The 17965-nt window shown below is 52.8% G+C and overlaps 3 protein-coding genes across 3 annotated transcripts in view; 1 reads left to right on the plus strand and 2 right to left on the minus strand.

The window, feature by feature from the left end:
* The window catches only part of LOC309684386 (olfactory receptor 14C36-like), a gene marked incomplete at both ends in the record, with an annotated part of 283296 nt that overhangs the window by 61290 nt on the left and 204041 nt on the right, over positions 1–17965 (minus strand). The window lies entirely within an intron of this gene.
* Positions 349–1311, plus strand: LOC309684402 (olfactory receptor 14A16-like; the record flags this gene model as incomplete). Its single annotated transcript, XM_082500325.1, has 1 exon — positions 349–1311. The coding sequence occupies exon 1, from the start codon at positions 376–378 to the stop codon at positions 1309–1311; it is 936 nt and encodes a 311-aa protein (XP_082356451.1). The 5' UTR covers positions 349–375.
* Positions 12705–13640, minus strand: LOC309684403 (olfactory receptor 14A16-like; the record flags this gene model as incomplete). Its single annotated transcript, XM_082500326.1, has 1 exon — positions 12705–13640. The coding sequence occupies one exon, from the start codon at positions 13638–13640 to the stop codon at positions 12705–12707; it is 936 nt and encodes a 311-aa protein (XP_082356452.1).

The raw sequence follows: 17965 nt of genomic DNA on the forward strand, positions 1-17965 counted from the left end.
TGCCTGACTCCCTCTCCTCGCTTCATTTTTTCAGAGCACAGACGTGTTTCTCCTTGTTTCCCCACCCCTCTGTTGAACTCTGCATCTAAGGAGTTTGGGAGGAGGTGCGGGTCAGCTTCTCTTCTGCCTCTGACTCTGCCTCTGACTCGTGCCCCAGAGGTGCCCTCATGGAAAGTAGGTGACGAAGTAGTATTTTACCGATAAGGGAGAGTGTCACTGAGTTTGTGGGGTTGGGAATGAGCTGGGTCATTCCTCATTCAGCTGTGGGAGGGGGATTTCTGTGAGGAATGGCATTGGGATTTCCTCAGAGAAGTCTCTCCCAGTTTGTCACTGCCTTTTCCTCCTTGGACAGGTCCCCCTGCCCAGACGCAGCAAATGTCCAACAGCAGCTCCATCACCCACTTCCTCCTCCTGGCCTTCGCAGACACACGGGAGCTGCAGCTCTTGACCTTCGGGCTCTTCCTGGGCATCTACCTGGCTGCCCTCCTGGGAAACGGCCTCATCATCACCGCCATCACCTGCGACCACCGCCTCCACACCCCCATGTACTTCTTCCTCCTCAACCTCTCTGTTCTTGACCTGGGCTCCATCTCTACCACTCTCCCCAAAGCCATGGCAAACTCCCTCTGGAACACCAGGGCCATCTCCTATGCAGGATGTGCTGTCCAGCTCTTTTTCTTTCTCATTTTTACTTCAGCTGAGTATTCTCTCCTCACCATCATGGCCTATGACCGCTACGTTGCCATCTGCCATCCCCTGCACTACGGGACCCTCCTGGGCAGCAGAGCTTGTGTCCACATGGCAGCAGCTGCCTGGGGCAGTGGGTTTCTCAATTCTTTCCTGCACACAGCCAATACATTTTCACTGTCCCTCTGCCAGGGCAATGCCGTGGACCAGTTCTTCTGTGAAGTCCCCCACATCCTCAAGCTCTCCTGCTCACACTCCTACCTCAGGGAAGTTGGGCTGATTGTGGTTAGTGCCTGTTTAGCATTTGTGTGTTTTGTTTTCATTCTGCTGTCCTATGTGCAGATCCTGAGGGCGGTGCTGAGGATCCCCTCTGAGCAGGGACGGCACAAAGCCTTTTCCACGTGCCTCCCTCACCTGGCCGTGGTCTCCCTCTTTATCAGCACTGGAGTGTTTGCCCACCTGAAGCCCCCCTCCATCTCCTCCCCATCTCTCGACCTGGTGGTGGCAGTGTTGTACTCGGTGGTGCCTCCAGCAGTGAACCCCTTCATCTACAGCATGAGGAACCAGGAGCTCAAGGATGCCCTGTGGAAACAGGCCCAATGGACGCTGTTTCACCGACAATAACCTGCCGCCCCTTCTCCGCACATTGCCCAGAGTTGATCTTAGACCATGAGCCTGAATTTTTCTCTTGTGATAATCCTGCTTATTGATATTTTTCTGGGTTTATACTACTTTTTTTGAGGCTTGATCCTACTGGGTCTGACCCTTGCACAACACTGAGTCAGATGTAGCTGGTCAGATAACAGCTCTTAAATGAAATGGGATGTCCCAGGTAGAATAGGGAGAAAAGGGAGAAAGAGAAAAAGAAGACATGGGCTGAGATAAATATTATTTAAAAGAACAGTAACAGAAAAGATATTATTATTACTACTACTACTACTAATAATAATAATAATAATAAACAAAATAAAGTGATGCAACACAAATTGCTGACACTTCCCAATGATTAACTCCCCAGCCTGTCCGGAGATGTGATCACCGATCCCTGCCCCCCTGCTAACTCCCATTTATATACTGAGCATGACATCTATGGGATGGAATATTCCTTTGGCCAGCTTGTCTTGTCTGTGGCCCCCCACCTTCCACAGGAAGTTGAAAAAGTCCGTGACAGTATAAGCATCACTCAGCAACAACTAAAATAATATGTGTTAGCAATGTTATTCTCATAGTCAATCCAAAACACAGCAGCTACCAGGAAGGATATTAACTCTATCCCAGGCAAAACCAGGACAGCGTCCGCCCCTTATTCTATACCATCTACCTCATGCCCAGGTCTTACACTTTTCCATAAATCACCACCATTTTCCTGTCTTTCATATATGTGTATATGCACACAGATATCATTCCCTTAGTCCATGGCCCATCCCACTGAAATGTCCCTTGAGTTCATTTAATCCATGACTTTGGGCTCCATCTGTTGTAACTGTCTTTCCCGGCAGGAGACGTGGTGTGTGGTGTTGAATTGTTGCGTGCTGCATCTGGAGCTCACAGCTGGTGTAGCCGGCATGGCCCATGCCCATCATCTGTGGGTTGAAGATGTCGATCTCAAGACAATTCCCGGGTGCCAGTTGCTGCAGCCACTTCTGGTTCCATCACTTCTGCACTTTGCTCAGTTTCATCAAAGTTCATTCTTCATTAATTTAGGTCACTTTCACTGCAATGCCATAGATAGAGCATATAGCAACCGTATCAGTGATGAATTATAGTGGTAATTTAGCAATAAATATCATATCATTTGATTCTTTGGCCATTCTCACCAAAATCAAATCCCCTTGAGGAACACATCGATCATCCCCATCCTCCAGCATCACCCACCAAGTGCACTCAGGGCCTTAAAAAAAAGCAATCCCACAGATAATTTTGCCTTTGCTTGTGTCAGGAATAACCCAGACTCTGTCCCCAAACATATTCAGATCCTCAAATGTTACCTAACCAGGTGGCCTTTGCCAAATGTGTATCCCGACTTTTGAAGGTCCCACCACCCATGGCTCTCAGTGTAGTTTATAGCAGTCCGTTGTACTGTTTCATTTTCCCAGAGGCTCGTGCATGGTAGGGGATGTGATACACCCGCCCAATGCCATGCTCTTTGGCCCAGGTGTCTATGAGGCTGTTTGGAAATGAGTCCCACTGTCTGACTCAATTCTCTCTGGGGTGCCACGTCGCCATCAGACTTGCTTTTCAAGGCCCACGATAGTTGTTCAGGGCGGTGGCATGGGGCAGAGGGTGTGTTTCCAGCCGTCCGGTGTTTGCTTCCACCGTTGTGAGCACGTGGCGCTTGCCTTGGCGGGTTTGAGGGAGTGTGATAGAACCAATCTGCCAGGCCTCCACCTATTGATATTTCAGCCAACGTCCTCCATATCAAAGAAGCTTTAACAGCTTGGCTTGCTTAAATGCAGCACACATTTCACATTTGTGGATAACCTGTGCAATAGTGAACATGATCAAGTCCACCCCCTGGTCACGAGCCCATCTATATCTCGCATCTCTTCCTTGATGGCTTGAGGCGTCATGGGCCCACCAAGCTATGAATAGTTCACCCTTACGTTGCCAGTCCGTGTCCACCTGAGCCACTTCAACCTTAGCAGCCTGATCCACCTTCTGGTTGTTTTGATGTTCCTCAGTGGCCTGACCCTTGGGTACGTGGTCATCTACATGATGTACTTTCACAACCAGATTCTCTATCCGGGCAGCAATGTCCTGCCACAGATGGGTCTACCTCTGCACTGCCGTTGCTCTGTTCCCACTGCTGTAACCACCCCCACAGAGCATTTGCCACCACCCATGAATCAATATAGAGGTAAAGCACCAGCTGCGCGGGGGCTCACAGCCGGTCCCGGGTCACCCCTGCGCCTGTGATTTCACTTTGGGGCACATTCCAGAGCCACCAGACAGGCAGGGGTTGGGAGATGATATTGGAGGGAGGGCACGGACAAAGCGCTGTAGCACCTCCAGGAGAAGCACTTTCCACTGCCACAGGCTGTGACCTGGGCGATAGCTTGGCTCCCAGCGACACTCATCCTCACCCAGGGAGAGGAAGAGGAGTGCTGTGCTTTGCACCATCTTTAGTGAGCTTTGTCTGGAGGAGAGACTCTGTGATGGGTGGCACTGAGTTCAGTGCTCACAAGAACATCCTCTGTAGCTGCAGTCAATAGTTCAGGTCAGTGCTTGGAACAAGAGGGGATGGGGACACACAGCATTTCCCAGGCTGTGTCACGCTGCCTTAGTGTCCCTCCAGTGCTTCCCTCGGCATGAAAACTCTCCTCCAGCACTTCCCCATAGTCCTGGTGCCTCCCTGGACACTGGAATTCATCCCCAACCCAAGATCTCACAGCAGCGCTGGAAGCGGTGTCTGACAAACCCCCCGATGTGGTGCAGGGCTGGAGCGTGGCCAGCCGGGCTTGTCTGCCGTGGGGCGGGAGGTGTTCCTTCCCCACACAGCGCCATTCTCTGGTGGTCTTGTTGAAGCAAGGAGGGCACTGGCCCTGTGGCTCTCTGTGCACCACCGGAGGCGGTGACTCCTTGTTAAAACAACCGGCTCGTAACACATGAATTAATAAACCCCACGGCCTCCCAGCGTGGCTACTGCGTGTGCCCAAATTGGTGCCCCAGGAAGGAGGCACAGGGCATAACAGGGTCCGGGTCTAACGCAGCAAAGCTGCTTTTCCCCCAGCACTGCTTTGCTTTTTTCAGGGCTTTGTTTTCCACTTGCTGGAGCAATGGTGGGAACGTCGTCTATAAAATCCCCAGCACCTCACCTGAAATGATGCGGCTCATTACCAAGTACGCCTACACCGGCACAGTACCTGTCACGGCCGACAATGTTGAACGTTTGCTGATAGCAGCCGACCAGTTCAACGTCATGGGCATCGTCAGACTGTGCTGCGAGTTCTTAAAGTCCCAGCTGTGCTTGGAGAACTGCGTCGGCATCTGGAGATTCACCGAGTATTACTACTGCCTTTATTATTGACTTTATTATTGACCTGCTGGAAGCAGCCCACGCGTTCATCCCCCATCACTTGGAAAGGGTGACCAGAGTGTCGAGAGAGTTTCTGGAGCTCTCCGTCAATGACCTCCTGTGTGTCCTGCAGAAGGAGGAGCTCAGTGGGAAAGAAGAGGCCGTGTTCAAGGCCGTTCTGCTATGGATGGCTCAGGGCCTGCAGAACAGGAGGCAGCAGGTTGCAGTCTTGCTGGGCAAGGAAGAGTGGAAGGGGGGACAGAGGGCATTTATTTAAAACAAAGAAAGTCTAGGTTATTCTTAGCTTAGAAAAAATAAACTCAGCATTTTTGACAGTAAGGACTTTGCTTGAAACTTTTGAAATCCTGCCTTCACAAGGGTATAAATTTGTAGTTCATATTCACTGTACATACACGCCACTCACCCAAATCCCATTGCTTGTTGCACGTGCATGGTTTCCGAAGGCACACACACTGACACTGACACTATGGAAATGATGAGGTATGTGTTGTCTATGAGTTCCCAGGCCACAGTTGTGTGAGGCATTGCACAAGCATCGGAAATCCTTGCCCAAAAGAGTTTGCAAACCACCCGTTCCTTTCGACTGGGCTCGAAAGGGGGACCATCTTGCATAGGGGAGGATGGCACATCGCTCTCATGTTCTTGAGGCAGTCCTATTCGAGTCATGGTTTCAGTCAGAGTCCTTCCTGAACGATCATTGCCTGGGAGGACAGCACCATAAAGGCAGTCAAGTGCCTTCGGGGCCACCCCTGGGGACAATTCTCGGCCTTCGAGGATAACATCATGAAAACTTTCCAACTGCCCATGCTGTCCCAGGAGAGAGATTGGGACACAAAGTATGGAATTACACGAGTGATTCTCTGTTCACGAGCACGAGTGGTCCCAGTCAAATTGGGACACCCCAAATGCAGTTTCACACATGGTTCTTATACCTTTAGAGCATTCAGGTACAACACAATTTGAGTGATCGCTACGTAACACGCACACGCAGGCTGCTGTTTGGCAAAGCAACTCTCATGCTGTGGCATCATCATCCACCTGCTGCTCTCCTAATGGAGACGTCCCTGGAGTCGGTCTTGCTGCAGTTCCTTATCTCTGATGCCAGATGAGGGGAGGGTTTCACAGGGGTGTCAGAGGGGCTGGGAGGCTGGCGTCATCCGCGCAGTGCTGGAGTATCCTTTCTTCTTCAGGCTGGGGGCTGTCTTCTCCTCCCGACAATGAGCTGGGTCCTGTAGTCATGCTGACTGAACCATGGCTATGCAGTACGCAATAGAAACGCTGTATATCTTAAGAAAGTTCATACAATTTCATACTCTAAAGAGTAATTGTTACAATAGTTCGGGAATGAGATTTTCCTAACAGTCCCTCCTTTTCCTTTCACCATCAGGGTCACACTATACTCTTCATTATTTAAGTCGTAAGTCAAGTTCATAAGGTAAACACTGTAAACACACCCATCTAATTAGAAAGCAAAACAAGAGAGTGAATACAACAACCCAAATCCTTTCAGTTCACAGTCCTGTTCCTAAGTCTGGGAGCCAAGAGGTTAGCCACCCAAAGAGATTTAGGGGAGATCCCTGCCCTATTTTGTGTAATATTTTTAAATGAGTCTTTCTCTTGTTTCTCTCAGTTTTGTTTTTCTGGTCTTGACTGACATAAAAACCCCAGCAGCTCTTATTCAAGAACGCACCTACTGTGTCCTGTACTTCTAAAGGGTGCTCTAGAGCTAAGCCATTCTATATTACCATTTTTGATAAAAATTTGATTTCTTCCTCTAAGGCTGTCATACTGTCTGCCCTCATTAATGGCTTTTTCTAATTCTCTTGACACATTCGCAGTAGCCCTTTCTAGTTTTGCGGTCCTTCACTGTGGGATAAAATCTGATACAGACAGGTGGAACTCAGTGCCACATTATCAAAGGCATTTGTGAAAGGCAGGTCCTGCTTGACTAACCTGATCTCCTTCTACAACGTGGTCACCCGCTCAGTGGATGAGGGAAAAGCTGTGGATGTTGTCTATCTGGACTTTAGTAAAGCCTTTGACACTGTTTCCCACAGCATTCTCCTGGAGAAACTGGCTGCTCATGGCTCGGATGGGCACACGCTTTGCTGGGTAAAAAATGTCTGGAAGGCCGTGCCCAGAGAGTGGTGGTGATCGGAGTTAATTGCAGTTGGCGGGCGGTCAGGAGTGGTGTCCCCCAGGGCTCAGTACTGGGGCCAGTCTAGTTTAACGTCTTTATCAATGATCGGGATGAGGGGATGGAGTGCTCCCTCAGTCAGTTTGCGGATGACACCAAGCTGGGTGGGAGTGTTGATCTGCCTGAGGGTAGGGAGGCTCTGCAGAGGGATTCGGACAGACTGGACCCATGGGCCAAGGCAGACTGTAGGAGTTTCAATGAGGCCAATTGCTGCATCTCACACTTTTGCCACAACAACCCCCGCCAATGCTACAGGCTTGGGAAGGAGTGTCTGGAAAGCTGCTCAGCAGAGAGGGACCTCTGTTGGTTGACAGTAGCTGAACGTGAGCCAGCAGTGTGCCCAGGTGGCCAAGGCGGCCACCATCATCCTGGCCTGTATCAGGACTAGTGTAGTCCTGATTTTCCCCCTGTACTGGGCACTGGGGAGGGCGCATCTTGAGTGCTGTGTTCAGTTTTTGGGCCCTCACCACAAGAAGGACATTGAGGCACTGGAGCGTGTCCGGAGAAGGGCATCGAAACCGGTGAGGGGTCTGGAGCACATGTCTTATGAGGAGCGGCTGAGGGAACTGGGGTTGTTTAGCCTGGAGAAAAGGAGGTTGAGGGGAGACCTTATCGCTCTCTAAAACGATCTGAAAGGAGGTTGCAGAGAGGTGGGGGTCCACCTGTTCTGTCAGGTAACAGGTGTTAGAACAAGAGGAAATGGTTCAATTTGCACCAAGGAAAGTTTCAACTGGATATTAGGAATAATTTCTTTATTGAAAGGGTCATCAGGCATTGGAATGCGTTACTCAGGGCAGTGGTGGAGTCCCCATCCCTGGAGGTGTTTAAGGGTTGTGTAGATATAGTGCTGAGGGACATGGTTTAGTGATGGGCTTGTCTGTGTTAGGGTAATCATAGAATCATAGAATCATAGAATCAGTGAGTTTGGAAGGGACCTTTAAGATCATCAAGTCCAACCATTAACCTACCCTGATAAAAACACCACCACTTCTAAACCATGTCCCTAAGCACCTCATCTACCCTTTTCTTAAACACCTCCAGGGATGGTGAATCCACCACCTCTCTGGGCAGCCTATTCCAATGTTTAATAACCCTTTCAGTGAAAAAATGCTTCCTAATATCCAATCTAAACCTGCTCTGACATAACTTGAACCCATTTCCTCTTGTCCTATCATTTGTCACCAGGGAGAAGAGGTCAGCTCCCATCTCTCTAAAACCTCCTTTCAGATAGTTGTAGAGGGTGATAAGGTCTCCCCTCAGCCTCCTCTTCTCCAGGCTAAACAACCCCAGATCCCTCAGTCGTTCCTCATAAGGTTTGTCCTCCAGACCCTTCACCAGCTTTGTAGCCCTTCTCTGGACACGCTCCAACACCTCAATGTCCTTCTTGTAGTGAGGGGCCCAAAACTGAACACAGTACTCGAGGTGAGGCCTCACCAGTGCCAAGTACAGGGGGATGATGACTTCCCTAGTCCGGCTCACCACTGTTCCTGATGCAGGCCAGGATGGTGTTTGCCTTCTTGGCTGCCTGGGCACACTGCTGGCTCATGCTCAGCCGGCTGTCCACCAACACCCCCAAGTCCTTTTCTGCCAGGCAGCTTTCGAGCCACTCCGCCCCCAGTCTGTAGCGCTGCATGGGGTTGTTGTGACCCAAGTGCAGGACCCGACACTTGGCCTTGTTGAACCTCATACCATTGGCCTCAGCCCATCTGTCCAGCCTGTCCAGATCCCTCTGCAGAGCCAATCTACCCTCAAGCAGATCAACACGCCCACCTAGCCTAGTGTCGTCTGCGAACTTACTGAAGGTGCATTCGATCCCCTCATCCAGATCATTGATAAAGATCTTAAAGAGAACGGGCCCCAGCACCGATCCCTGGGGGACACCACTTGTCACTGGACAGCAACTGGATTTAATTCCATTTACCACCACTCTCTGGACACGGCCATCCAGCCAGTTTTTTACCCAGCGAAGAGTACACCTATCCAGGCCATGAGCAGCCAATTTCTCCAGGAGAATGCTATGGGAAACGGTGTCAAAAGCCTTGCAAAAATCCAGGTAGATAACATCCACAGCTTTTCCCTCCACCACTAAGTGGGTCACCTTGTCATAGAAGGAGATCAGGTTTGACAGGTTTTAATGATTGGACTATGTGATCTTACAGGTCTTCTCCAATATAGGAGTTTCTGTGATACTGGGATTCTGTGATGATGGCCCTGGGGCAACCTCGCCGGGGTGTCCAGTGGGCACAGGCACAGCCCAGACCCTGCTCGTCTGGTCCATCATGTCTCTCGCAGGAGCCTGGCTGTGCCAGGACACTGCTGTGTGTCCCCACCCTGCACACTCCCACACTTCAGCACTTCCCTGAGGTTTTCCTCTCTGGGGCACTTCCCATCCCCACCAGCCCAGACACTCCCTGAACCTGGCTATCTCCTGCCCTCTCCCCAGCACAGACCAGCAGAGCAGCCCCATTGAGACTGGTCCCACAGCAGGATGTGCAGGCCAGTGAGGCTGTCCACCCAGCCGGCATGCTGAGGAGACCTCCACCCCAGGCAGCGTGCAGCCCCAGCTGCCAAATGTCCTCCCAGGATGGCATGAGAGAATTGGCCCAGGGCACCCTCAGGAAGGTCCTTTGGCCCCAGGGACAGGCAGCCTGCCCCAAGCTGCCCCACTGCAGCAAAGGGTTCCTCTTGCCATGGCTGCCCTGCACACACTCGGTGCCCTGCTCTTCTCCCGCCACAGCCCATCTGCCCTCAGAGCCTTTTCCCGAGAGACCTCATCCGTGCTGGCCTGGCCAGCCGTTCCTGCACCCTCTCCCCAGGCGTCCCACAGCCCCCGAGCTGGTGGTGCAGCTCTGCAGAGCCGGGGGCTGTGGTGCCCAGGGCCATGCTGGTCAGGCTGGGAGGCAGACCCAGCTCGGGTGGCTCCTGCCCCCTCCACCTCAGCACACAGACGTGGCCCCTGCATCTATAGAGAAGTTCTCGGAGAAAGGATCTCAGACAAACAAGTCAGTGCAGGGTCCTTCAGTTTTTTAAAAACAAAGAGAGAAGAGCTTCTTATTTACACAAAGTCTGTGGTTCCGACATCACAGACAGATCCTGACATAGCAATAGGATAAAGGATGATTCTTCACTTTTATTGACAGCATTAACAAAACCCAGAAAAGCTAAAAAACAAATAAATGAAAGGAAAAAAAGTACTAAAGACAATCTGGGCCTGTAATGTGTTACATCATGTGTGATATGTAGAAGATGGGCAGTTCATTGCTGCTTCTGCCAAGATACCAGTCATCAGTTTCCACAGGGCATCCTTGAGCTCCTGGTTCCTCATGCTGTAGATGAGGGGGTTGGCTGCTGGAGGCACCACTGAGTACAATAATGACACCAACAGGTCCAGAGATTGGGAGGAAATGGAGGAGGGGTTGAGGTAGGCCAACATGGCAGTGCTGATAAACAGGGAGATCACGACCACGTGAGGGAGGCACGTGGAAAAGGCTTTGTGCCGTCCCTGCTCAGAGGGGATCCTCAACACAGCCCTCAAGATCTGCACATAGGAAAAGAGAATGAAAGCCAAAGTCCCGAATGCTAGTAAGACACTAAGCACCAGAAGCCCAACTTCCCTGAGCTAGTCTGAATGTGAGCAGGAGAGCTTGAGGATGTGGGGGATTTCACAGAAGAAGACAAACAGCAAGGCCCGTGTAGCATATCCTGCATAAGATATGACCCTGGTGTCCCAGAGGGAATTGGCCATGATTTTGGGGAGAGTTCTGGAGATGGAGCCCAGGTCAAGAACAGAGAGGTTGAGGAAGAAGAAGTACATGGGGGTACCAAGAAGACCGAGTGGATAAGGTCCTATATAGACAGGTTGGAGTAGGCTCACATTCACAAGCCCTGGTCCTCAGAGGGAACTTTAGCCACCCTGATAGCTGTTGGAAGGAAAGCACAGCAGTGCATAGGCAATCCAGGAGGTTCCTGGAACACATTAACGATTACATCCTTCTCCAAGTGACAGCAGAGCCAATGAGGAGAGGTGCCATGCTGGACTTTGTCCTGACCAAGAAAGAGGGGCCCATGGGGAATGTCATGGTCCAGGGCAGCCTTGGCTGCAGTGACCTTGAGGTGGCAGAGTCTGGGATCTTTAAGGTGGCTAGGAGAGCGCACAGTAAGCTCTCTATCCTGGACTTCAGGAGAGCAGACTTTGGCCTCTTCAGGGATCTGCTTGGTGAATTACATTGGGACAAAGCCCTGGAAGGAAGAGGGGCCCATGAATGTTGGCTAATATCCAAGCGCTACCTCTGCCAAGCTCAGGAGCAACACATCCCGGCAAAGAGGAAGTCAGGCAAAGACACCAGGAGGCCTGCGTGGATGACCAAGGAGCTCCTGGTCAATCTCAAAGAGACAAAGGAAGCCTAGAGAAGGTGGAAGCAAGGACAGGTAGCCTGGGAGGTATTTTCTGAGCAGCCAAGTATCAGGTTAGGAAAGCTAAAGCCCAGGTAGAGGTGAATCAGTCCAGGAGCATGAGGGGCAACAAGAAAGCCTTCTATAGGTATGTGGGTGACAAAAAGAAGACTAGGGAACACGTGGGCGCACCCAGGAAGGAACCGGGAGACCTGGTCACCCGGGACATGGAGAAGGCTGAGGTACTCAACGACTTCTTTGCCTCAGTCTTCCCTGGAAAGGGCTCTAACACTGCCGTTGTCCTCTCCAAGGCACTTCCCAGCACTCCCCAGCCCCTGCACAGCTCTGCCCACCTCCCCTGCTCTCTCCCCAGGACAGCCCAGCCCAGCAGCCCAGTCTGGGCTGGCCCCACAGCACTGCCCACCGCAGGCTGATGCAGAGCTCTGGGCACTCACCGCACAGCCCCAGCTCCTCCCAAGGGCACAGCAGCTCCTGGGGGGCAGACAAGGAGGTCAGCCTGCCCATCAGCCCCAGGGCTCGTGCTGGTGCTGAGGGAACGAGGAAAAAGAGGCTGGTCACTCTCGGCCTCTCCGGAATTCAGATTGTGCGTGATCCCCAGCCCTGACTGAATTTGCCCCCTTCTCTCCCCAGCCAGCCCCACGCCCCAGGACAGCACAGCAGTCCTGGCCCTGGGGTTCCGTCAAGCACCTCCTGCATCTCCCCACTCTCCCCTCCCTGTGCCTGATGAGTGCCTGCTGACTCCCTCGGCACTGCAGCGTCCTTGTGTGTGGACACATTGATTCAGTGCTTTATATTAATGGACTTCACCTTTGAGGGTATTTCACCTTCAGAGTCTCCATCTGTTCCAGCCCAAGGGCACGTGTCGAGTCCCTAATCCTGCCTCTCCTCCCCCTAAAAAATGCATTTCCAGAACATTCGGTATATGCCATCAGTCCTGTCATACATGAAGACTGAGGAGATAATGGGAGTCTCCCCTTCCATTGGGCACCAAGAAGAGCACTTTTAAATCCAGAATATTTGGTGCAGTGGAACCCAATAGTACCATCAGCTTAGCTCCAAAAACGTTGAAAACTTAAGGAGAGGAGACTCATTAAAAGACCAAATCATTGAAAATGTTCTTGGAAGGAACTTTGGAGGAACAGTCCATCCTTCAGGCACTGCACTTGGGAGATGCCCTTTTATTGAAGAGCTGTTGTCTGTCAGGCCACACCTGACACAGTGTTGTGCAAGGGTCAGACACAGTAGGATCAAGCCTTAAGACAAGCAGCGTAAACTCAGAAAATTATCTATAAGCAGGATTATCACGAGAGAAAAAAGCAGACTCACAGCCTAAAATAAGCCTTGGGCAATGTGCATGGAAGGGGCAGCAGGTTATTGTAGGTGAAACAGCATCCATTGGGCCTGTTTCCGTACGGCATCCTTGAGCTCCTGGTTCCTCATGCTGTAGATGAGGGGGTTCACTGCTGGAGGCACCACTGAGTACAACACTGTCACCACCAGGTCCAGAGATGGGGAGGAAATGGAGGTGGGCTTCAGGTGGGCAAACGTTCCAGTGCTGATAAAGAGGGAGACCACGGCCAGGTGAGGGAAACACGTGGAAAATGCTTTGTGCCGTCCCTGCTCAGAGGGGATCCTCAGCACCGCCCTCAGGATCTGCACATAGGACACCACAATGAAAACAAAACACCCAAACACTAAACAGATGCTAACTACAAGAAGCCCAACTTCCCTGAGGTAGGAGTGTGAGCAGGAGAGCTTGAGGATGTGGGGGATTTCACAGAAGAACTGTGCCAGGGCATTGCCCTGGCAGAGGGGGAGTGAAAATGTATTGGCCGTGTGCAGGAGAGAATTGAGGAACCCACTGCCCCAGGCAGCTGCTGCCATGCGGACACAAGCTCTGCTGCCCAGGAGGGTCCCGTAGTGCAGGGGATGGCAGATGGCAACGTAGCGGTCGTAGGACATGATGGTGAGAAGATAAAACTCTGCTGAAATGAAGAAGCCAAAAAGAAAGAGTTGAGCGGCACATCTTAAGTAAGAGATGGCCTTGGTGTTCCAGAGGGAATTGGCCATGGCTTTGGGGAGAGTGGTGGAGATGGAGCCCAGGTCTATGAGGGAGAGGTTGAGGAGGAAGAAGTACATGGGGGTGTGGAGGCGGTGGTCGCAGGCGATGGCGGTGATGATGAGGCCGTTTCCCAGGAGGGCAGCCAGGTAGATGCCCAGGAAGAGCCCGAAGGTCAAGAGCTGCAGCTCCCGAGTGTCTGAGAATGTCAGGAGGAGGAAGTGGGTGATGGAGCTGCTGTTGGACATTTGCTGCCTCTGGGCAGGGGGACCTGTCCAAGGAGGGAAACAGAGTAAGTCAATGGAGACTTCTGTAAGAAAAATGAAAGCCATTTCCCGTAGGCTCTGTCTCTGTTGCATACATTCCCTTTTCATTTTCCAGGAGACCTTCCTCACGTCCATGGCTGGAGCTCTGGTTGGCGTTGGCTGCCTGTGCCGTGAGGAGCAGGGTGCTGCCCAGTGGCTGCCGAGGGGTCAGCCCTGCTCTGCAGCAGGGAGTTCATAGGGAGGGTGGTGGCAGGAGCCCGTCCTGGTGTTCTGCTTTGGCTGAGGAACCCGCACCTAATGCAGATGGGCTTTTCAACATCTCAGCACTTCTGCTGCACTCCAGGGGAACAGAGTGAGTGCTGTGAGACATGAGGATTGCCTGGGGCAGAGAGCAGAGTCAAGGGAGATGGTTTGTTCCTCCACCTTGCACCGTCATGAGATGGAGGGGGATTCCCCTCTTTTATTATGCCATCAGACAGTGCTGAGAGCAGAAGGATCCATCTCAGACTATGAAATGTCTCACCCTTTCTCAAGGTCTCAGAAGCCCACCTATAGCCAAGGACACACATGACTCATTTCACCCACCCAACAGCATTTCCTCAGTCACAGAGTCTCTGTGTTTCTCTGTGGGGCTTTCCGATAACACAAAGGTGCTATGGGACAGGTTGTCATCCTGGAGGGCAGCTCACAGCTTCCATGGACACCCAAAGGACATACCCAATTTATGGGATCTCAGTGAGAGAAAATGGACTCCTTCCCCACTCCCACAGCCTGCATTGCCCACAGCCCCACAGGTCAGAAGAAAACTTTGACACTGGTTCCCATGGACACACCGGCAGGAGTGGATGAACAATATCAGTGTGGGACTCTGCAGCTGAAATTCCCATCCCAGGGAGGCTGACAGCAATAAAAAGGTAACTTTAAAGGAGACTCGTGGACAAACCAGGAGAAATGCCGTGAGGGTCTGACTGGGAGAGGCACGGGGAGAGGCAGCCGGGCACTCAGGGCAGCAATACCTTCACCCTGCTGGGCACGCCACCACCCAGACACTGATCATGCAGGGCAGGTGCCCTCAGCCCCACCGCTGGGCAGCAGCAATGGGGCACGTGGCAGGAGGGATACCCTTCGCCTCTCCTGCTGCTCTGCCGGGCACAGAGCCGACTCCCACCCCAGAGCCCATGGCCGTGAGGGCTGAGGGCTGTGCTGGGTGGCTCAGGGAAGGCATCTGCACTGCAGGGGTGGCTGGAGGTGCCCCTATCTCCCCTGCAGCAGGGCTTCCAGGAGCAGACTCCCTCCTTCCCCGCCCGTCTCCACTGCCTGGAGCTCTCCCTGCCAGCAGCTCTTTCCCTGCCCCCACGTCTCTTCCCTGCCAGTGCTCACAGACCCCATGGCAGCCCCCGTGTGCCCAGCTCTGCCCTGCAGCCTCTGCATGTGTGCAGGGGCTAAAGAGCAGGTGCCACAGACCCTGGTGAGACTGGAAAGGGGATGCTGGTGCTGTCTGTAGCCCCCAGAGCTGGAAACCGAAGACACAGACTCAGGAAAGCTCCTTATCTCTACAGGGATCCCTCCTTTGACCTTTGTTTTAATGTCCCATTGTACATCTGCCACTGCCCACCCAGCCAACCAAGATGGGAAACATCAAAAGACAGACCCTCTACTGTTCAGGGAACTCAAACATGAAATGTGCCCTCAGGAATGCCCAGAGGTGATCTGGAGGTGTAAACAGTCCTGACACACACATGTTCCTCTAAAAAACAGAATGACCCCTCCCCACCAGGGGTTGCTACTCCCACCCACAGCTTCTCCCCACAGCGCCGTCGGGAGCTCCCCGGGCAGGTGGAGAGCTGACCCTGGCAGGCGGCAGAGTCCCTGCCCTGGCACACAGCCCCCGGAGTGCAGGGACCCTGCTGGCAAGGAAAGCCCTGCCCACCCCTGCCTGCACACCCACCTTCACAGCCCTTCAACCATTCCTGGGAGAAGGCAGCCGTCATGCCCTGTGCCTCTGATGGTGAAGCAGGGAAGCCCCAATCTAGAGAATGTCCTCTTCTTCCACAGCAGAGAAGTTGTGAGCGTCCTCCTGAAAGATCCCACGGGCTGTGGGAGGTGCCAGCTGTTGGAGATCTCTCCAGCTACTGCAGCTGCTCTGCTTTGGGAAGAGTTCTCCCCCCACTCACCCTCAGCATCCTCCCTCTCCAGACTGCCTTTAACCTCTCTCCGCCTCCCTGCTCTGCCTTCGCTGCCTGCAGGCAGAGCCCTCAGCCCTGCTGCGCTGTGCAGAGGAGCTGCTCCTGGGCAGAGCTGTCTCTCTGCAGCGCTGCCCGCTTGCCAGGAGCTCCCTCCGTCCCAGCAGCCCGGCCCAGCTCAGCAGCAGAGGACCTGCTGTGGCTTTCTCTGCCTCCTCCCTTCACTGCCCCAATCCCTCGAGGTGTCCCTGCGCCTCCAGGGCTGACAGCTCCTCCAAGGCAGCGGGGTCTCTCCTGGGGAGCAGAGTTTGAAGCACAATGAAGTCATCACCGACTGTCCCTCTCTGAACCCTGGACAGACTGATCCCTGTGGTGGGAAGTGCTCTGCCAGGGTGTGCGGACCTACAGGAGGTATCCGTGTGCCCTTCTGGAAACCCCCATTCCTGCCCCATTGCCAGGCAGGGCACGGAGGCAGTGATGGGCCGGGGATCATTCCCACCGGTGCAGGGCAGGGATTGAGCCAAGTCAATGAGGCACCTCAGCTCTCAGCAGTGTTTCTGAGGCCAGAGGGACATTCAGCTTCTCCAGTGCACCCCACAGAACCACCGGAGGGGGGATTCCTCTTGCCTCAGCTCAGCTGCCCAACATCATTGTGAGGTCCTTCTCTGAGCTGCCCTGTGAGCAATGGAGACAGAGGCCAGGAGGGAGCTTTTCCGATGCAAACACCGGGTGACATCTGAGGTGCCAGAGGTGGTTCAGGACACGTGCAGGGAACTGCAAGCTCTAATGGAGCAATTGTGAGAGACAGGGCAGCATCCGTGTGCACTGGTGGGGAATCCCTTTGGCCAACAGAAAACATAGAAGATCACAGAATCACAGGATCACAGAATGGTAGGGGTTGGAAGGAACCTTTGGAGATCGTCTAGTGCAACCCCCCTGCCAAAGTAGGGTCACCTACAGCAGGTTGGACAGCAATGCAGCCGGGCAGCTTTTGAATATCTCCACAGAAGGAGACTCCACAGCCTCTCTGGACAGCCTGTTCCAGTGCTTTGTTGCCCTCAAAGTAAAGACATTTTTCTTTGTGTTCAGATGGAATTTCCTGTGTTCCAGTTTGTGCCCTTTTCTCCTTGTCCTGTCACTGGGCAGCACAGAAAAGAGTCTGGCCCCATCCTCTTGACACCCTCCCTTTAGACACTGATAAGCATGGAGGAGATCCCCTCTCAGCCTTCTCTTCCCCAGGCTAAACGTACCCACCTCTCTCACCTGATTCTCATAAGAGAGGTGCTCCAGTCCCCTGATCATCTTTGTAGCCCTCTACTGGACTCTCTCCAGCAGTTGCCTGTCTTTCTTGCACTGGGGTACCTAGAACTAGACACAGTACTTCAGATGCAGACTCAGCAGGGCAGAGCAGAGAGGGAGGAAGACATCTCTCCACCTGCTGGCCACTGTCTTTTGTAATGCACCCCAGGAGACCATAGGCCTTCTTGGCCAACAGGGCACGTTGCTGGCTTATGGTCAACTTATTGTCCACCAGGACTCCCAGGTCCCTCTCGGCAAAGCTGCTTTGCAGCAGGTGAACCCCCGACCTTTACTGGTGCATGGGATTTTTCCTCCCTGGATGCAGGACCCTACACTTACCCTTGAACTTTATCATGTTCCTCTCCACCCAGCTCTCCAGCCTTTCCAGGTCTCACTGACCGGCCTGCTGTTTCCTGGGTCCTCCTTCCTGCCCTTTTTCAAGATAGGCATGACTTTGGCTTTCCTCCAGTCCTCAGGCAGTTCTCCTGTCCCTCCTGACCATTCAAAGATGATGGAGAGCACCTTCGCAATAACATCTGCCAGGTCCCTCAACACTCCTGGGTGTGACCCATCAGGGCCCATGGATTTGTGGGTGTCAAGTTTGCCTAAATCATCTCTAACCTGATTCTCCTCCACCAAGCGAAAGTCTTCCTTTTTCCAGACTCTTTCTCTTCGCTCCAGTCTCTGGGATTGCTGAGGGCCGGCCTTAACAGCAAAGACTGAAGCAAAGAAGGCATTCAGTAACTGCACCTTCTCTGCGTCCTCCGTCACCAGGGCACCCACCTCATTCAGTAGCAGGCCCACATTTTCCCTGGTCTGCCTTTT

This window comes from Vanellus vanellus (genome assembly GCF_965231255.1).
Source record: "Vanellus vanellus genome assembly, contig: HAP1_SCAFFOLD_70, whole genome shotgun sequence".
In the NCBI taxonomy this organism is placed as follows: Eukaryota; Metazoa; Chordata; class Aves; order Charadriiformes; family Charadriidae; genus Vanellus; species Vanellus vanellus.